Raw genomic sequence first — 4,886 nt, forward strand, 5'->3', positions numbered from 1 at the left:
CAGCGATGGCATTGGCAACCATCCAATGGGTCTGTGGTCTCTCCACGGAAGGACAAAGACTGGGCATCTGGATCAGTCTTTTATGGGCTGGACCGTGAGGAGAGGGTCTCAAATGACCCCTCCCTGTCACATTCTTTAGGAAATGAGTTTCCACAAATCATGACTAGATTGTTTAGAAATATCTTGTTCCGATCTTTCAGTGTCCGGGTCTGATATCTGATTGTCCTGTCCATCACTCAATGTACCAAAAACAATCTCCCCCTTACGTGGGCAGATAATTTGTTGTCTGTTTTAATATCCTTGGTGTTATAATCATAAATTTGGGGCATCTGATGTGTTGTGGGTGATTAACTGTTGGCAATGCAATTTCTTATGACCCTTTTAGGTCAGAGTCCTAATTGGAGCTGATGTCAGCTAAAAGTCAGGTCTTCACTTAGAATGGCTTCTAAGTTATAGATTAATAAACTACAGATTAATTGGTTTTTCTTAACACAAACTAATAATATTCAATATAAACTAATAATTTTAATATAAACTAATGTTCAATACCAAAAATTCCTGCCACAGTGGGATCTTGGGGTGTACAGAGGCATCACATCTAAATCTCAAGATGTTATAGTCCTTCTGTGAACAGCATTGGTCAGGCCACACCTGGAGTATTGTGTGCAGTCCTGGAGGCCTAACTTCGAAAAGGATGGAGAGGGCTCAGAGGAGAGCGACAAGGATGATCAGTGGCCTGGAGACCAAGCCCTATGAGGAAAGGCTGAGGGAGTTGGGATTTTTTTTCTTCTGGGTAAGAGGAGGTTGAGGGGGGACATGATTGCTTTCTTTAAGTATTTGAAGGGCTGTCTCTTAGAGGAGGGCAGGGAGTTGTTCCTGTTGGCAGCAGAGGAGAGGACTCACAATAATGGGTTCGAATTGCAGGCGGAAAGGTACTGGCTGGATATTAGGAAAACATTTTTTTACAGTAAGAGTTGTTTGACCAGTGGAATCAGCTACCGAGGGAGGTGGTGAGCTCCCCCGCTCTGGCGGTCTTCAAGCAGTGGCTGGAAAAACACTTGTCAGGGATGCTCTAGGGTGATCCTGCATTGAACAGGGGGTTGGGCTAGATGGCCTCTATAGACCCTTCCAACTCTGTGATTCTATTATTGTAGCCACTGATAGACATATCCTCCATAAATATGCCTAATTCCCTTTCAAAGCTGTCTGTGCCTTTGGCCATCATTACATTGTCTGACAGTGAATCCCACATTTTAATCACTCTTCGAGTAAAGTAGTATTTCATTTTACCAGCCTTAAGTCTACTGCCTATCAACTTCATTGGGTGCCATCAAGTTCTAGCATTTTGGTAGAGGAATAAAAAGTTATTTCCACTCTCTCTACCCAATGCATAACTTTATAAACCTCTGTCATTCCCCCCTAAGCGATCTCTTTTCTAAACTGGACAAAAAAAACCCTGACACTTCAGCCTTTCTTCACAGGAAAAGTGCTCTAGAAGAAGAGGAGGAGTAGGTTTTTATATTTCAGTTTTCTCTAACTTGAAGGAGTCTCAAAGTGGCTTATACACACCTTTTCCCTCCTCTCCCCACAACAGGCACCTTGTGGGGTAGCTGGGGCTGGGAGAGTTCAGAGAGAACTCTGACTGGTCGAAGGTCACCCAGTAGGTGTCCTGTGGAGGAGTGGGGAACCGAACTTGGTTCCCTAGATTAGAGTCCACTGCTCTTAACTACTGTGGTGTAATCTCTAAAACGCAGGCTGAGGAGGAATGAAAATCCTCTGCAAGGAAGAGTCGATTAAAGGGACCAAGGGGGAAAGGGAAATCAGCCCACTTAACCCCACGACAGCTTATTGAATCCAGGGAGTGTTTGTGTGTGTGTGTGTAAAGTGCGGGCAAGTCGCAGCCGACTTATGGCGACCCCGTATGGGGTTTTCATGGCAAGATACTAACAGAGGTGGTTTGCCAGTGCCTTCCTCTGCACAGCAACCCTGGTATTCCTTGGTGGTCTCTCATCCAAATACTAACCAGGGCTGACCCTGCTTAGCTTCCAAGATCTGATGAGATCAGGCTGTACCATGCTGCCTTCCCTCTTAGGGAGTGGTTTTTTTTTGGGGGGGGGGTAATAGTCTTCCCCTCCCCAAGGTTTCTGAGTTTCCTCCACCCATCTTGTTCCATTTTAATAGCTCAATAGTGTCAGGGCCTTGGCCTGTTCTCACTTCCCAGGGAATTCTATAGTGTTGGTGTTTTCAGTTTAGCCAGGCCAAGCACCTGGGGTGTGTTGTCTTCAGCCTTGAGAATCCTTATCTTTGGGTTGCCTGGCAATGCCGGAAGAAGCGTTTTAAGTCAAGTAACTTTCCTAGAAAAGTATTGCCTGCTTTGCTACACCTATAAGCGGTCATGTCTTCAGTCTATGCCTGCTAGTCTTTGAATAAAGCGTTTTTTACTCCAGGCCACACCTGTCTGAGTGAGTCCTTTGCAAAGGTCTAGAGGTGGACACCCGATCCTGACAAATAGGTACATTCTTCCCTAGCTTCCTTGGGCTGTGCTTTCAGTTTCTGCTCATGAAGCAGCTAAAAATTTAAGCTGAACCTTTGAAGTAGGGTTGCCAACCTCCAGGTACTAGCTGGGGATCTCCTGCTATTACAACTGATCTCCAGCCAATAAAGATCAGTTCACCTGGAGAAAATGGCCATTTTGGCTATTGGACTCTATGGCATTGAAATCCCTCCCCTCCTCAAACCCTGCCCTCCACAAGCTCTGCCTCAAAACCCTTCTGCCAGTTGCGAAGAGGGACCTGGCAATCCTACTTAGAAGTAATGTCTGGATAGGACTGAAAAGAATCCAATCGGGTCCGTCCCCCACCAAGTGGCAGAGATAACCTGACCCTACTTTCCAGTCGGAGAGCTAACGTTTCTTTTCAACAGTTTTCAATTATGTTTTAACTAGCAATCAACCTTGGTTGAATGAGGATATATTCTGTAATATAGGGCAGGATCAGGAAAGGGATTGTTCTGCCTTTGTAATAAGCACCCCACTCAAATTCTACAAATAGGGTTGCCAAGCTCCAAAGGGTGGCTGGAGATCTCCTGGGATTACAACTGATCTCCAGGCAAAAGAGATCAGTTCACCTGGAGGAAGTGGTCGCTTTGGGAGATGGACTCTACGGCATTATACCCCGTTAAAGCCCCTCCCCTTCACCAACCCTGCATTCTCAGGCACCACCCCAAAAATCTCCAGGCCCTTTAAAATCCAGAGTGCCAAACCTATGTACAAACCATCAGGATATAAAAAAACAAGGGAAACCACAATCAACTTTGTGATGCAGAAAGCAAGCTTTAATGAAGATTGTATGAAAACATTTGCATGGCAAACAGCTTCAGAGGCAACAACCACATATTCTCTACAAAAGAAATACATTTGCCACTGAACATCCATTTAAGATGAGTTAAAGGGCACCAGACAAACAAACAGAGGGTTATTTAAGCACCTTAAGCCTTGTTTTCACAAGGCCGGCAAGAGAATATCCGTGCAAGCCATATGAATCTCTATGCTCCCTGGGATTTCAGTCGAAATGTCAGGTTGCCCTTCTAGAAATTAAGCCAAAGTTCATACCTAACACAGACCCGGGAAAGAAGCAGCAGAGAGCTGGTGGGCGTAAGGACCGGTGTCAGAAGTGTTCAGCAACCATGAATCTAGTCAAAACTGATTTGGATTTGGGAGGCTCCCCAATTCTGACACTCAGACCAAAGTGACCATCAGTTCAGTAAGAAAATACAACATTTGCATCAAATTTGGGAATGGGTGTTTGAAGTACTGAGCAACCGGAGAGCCTATCTGCTCTGGTTTAAACTGGGGAGGCTCAACCGTTCTGACACCCAAGCCCATGACATCAACAGCTGTGAATCCATATCGTTCTTTTCAAGTACCACCCCTACCCCCCATTCCTCCTACTTTAACAGGGGTAACCGCACACCCTTCCGCTCAAGCGGCTATAGCCCTGAGGGCTTCCCCCACAGGCGGAGTATCCTCCCACACGAAGAGGGTCACAAGAGGCAGAGAGGATGGGCCCTGGGACTGTAATGACAGAAGGGGCTGGCTGGATCACAACTTCGGAGGGTGGCAGTTGGTTGATACATCCGATGTTGGCCCCCGGGACGATGCCAAGGCTACTTGCAGGTGCTGCGCCGCCGTAGACCCCACCACACGAACCCAGGGAGCTCAGACCACCAACTGGGTAGCCACACGGGGAGCCGCAGGATGGAAGGCAGGACGGGACAGCGCAGGACGGCATGCAGGATGGAGCGCAACTTGGGATGTAGCCACAGGACATCTTGAGAAGAAGGAGGCGAGGCTGGAATGACATTTTAAGCAGGTGAGGTAAGTTTTTCTTGGGGGAAGAAAATGATTAAGATTAGGCAGGATGGGGTCAGTACAGGATGGGAGGCAGGACAGATCACTTTGAGACATAACCACAGTACATCTTGAGGAGAAGGAAGTGAGTTTGAAATGACATTTTACGTGGGTGAGCAATTTTTTTTTCCAGTGGAAGAAAATTGTTAAGATCAACCCAACAGTCTGGTAAGAACCATTTTTTTAACCAAGGTGATAACAACGACAAGAAATGGCCAAAACCTTCCTATATTCTTTCCTGTGCATTCACTGACCATTCAATCTTCTGTCATTGATTGAAGGACTACCTTCTAGTCCTGGGTGGCCCATTGATCATTGGGGCAACTCTCCCAGGCTCTAAGTGCTACATATCTTGAATTATTGCCAACTTTGAAGGGGAATCTGTATAATGTTTCCACACCACTGAATGACAGTCTGCACTTATGCTGCAGACTACTCATGGGTATCAGGAGGAGGAGGAGGAGGAGGAGAAGAGTTA

The 4,886-nt window shown here is 46.3% G+C and overlaps 1 protein-coding gene across 1 annotated transcript; it reads right to left on the bottom strand.

Annotated features, from left to right (window-relative positions):
• Positions 1 to 3,950: 3,950 nt before the first annotated feature.
• Positions 3,951 to 4,328, bottom strand: LOC130480544 (feather keratin B-4-like). The gene has a single exon (XM_056853124.1). It carries the CDS (start codon positions 4,326 to 4,328, stop codon positions 3,951 to 3,953), a length of 378 nt encoding a protein of 125 aa, XP_056709102.1.
• Positions 4,329 to 4,886: the final 558 nt, after the last annotated feature.

Source organism: Euleptes europaea, chromosome 7, assembly GCF_029931775.1.
Source record: "Euleptes europaea isolate rEulEur1 chromosome 7, rEulEur1.hap1, whole genome shotgun sequence".
NCBI lineage: Eukaryota > Metazoa > Chordata > Lepidosauria > Squamata > Sphaerodactylidae > Euleptes > Euleptes europaea.

Bases quoted from the DNA above. Each gene is read 5' to 3' on its own strand.
- LOC130480544 (XM_056853124.1), bottom strand. From the start codon at position 4,328: ATGTCCTGTGGCTACATCCCAAGTTGCGCTCCATCCTGCATGCCGTCC.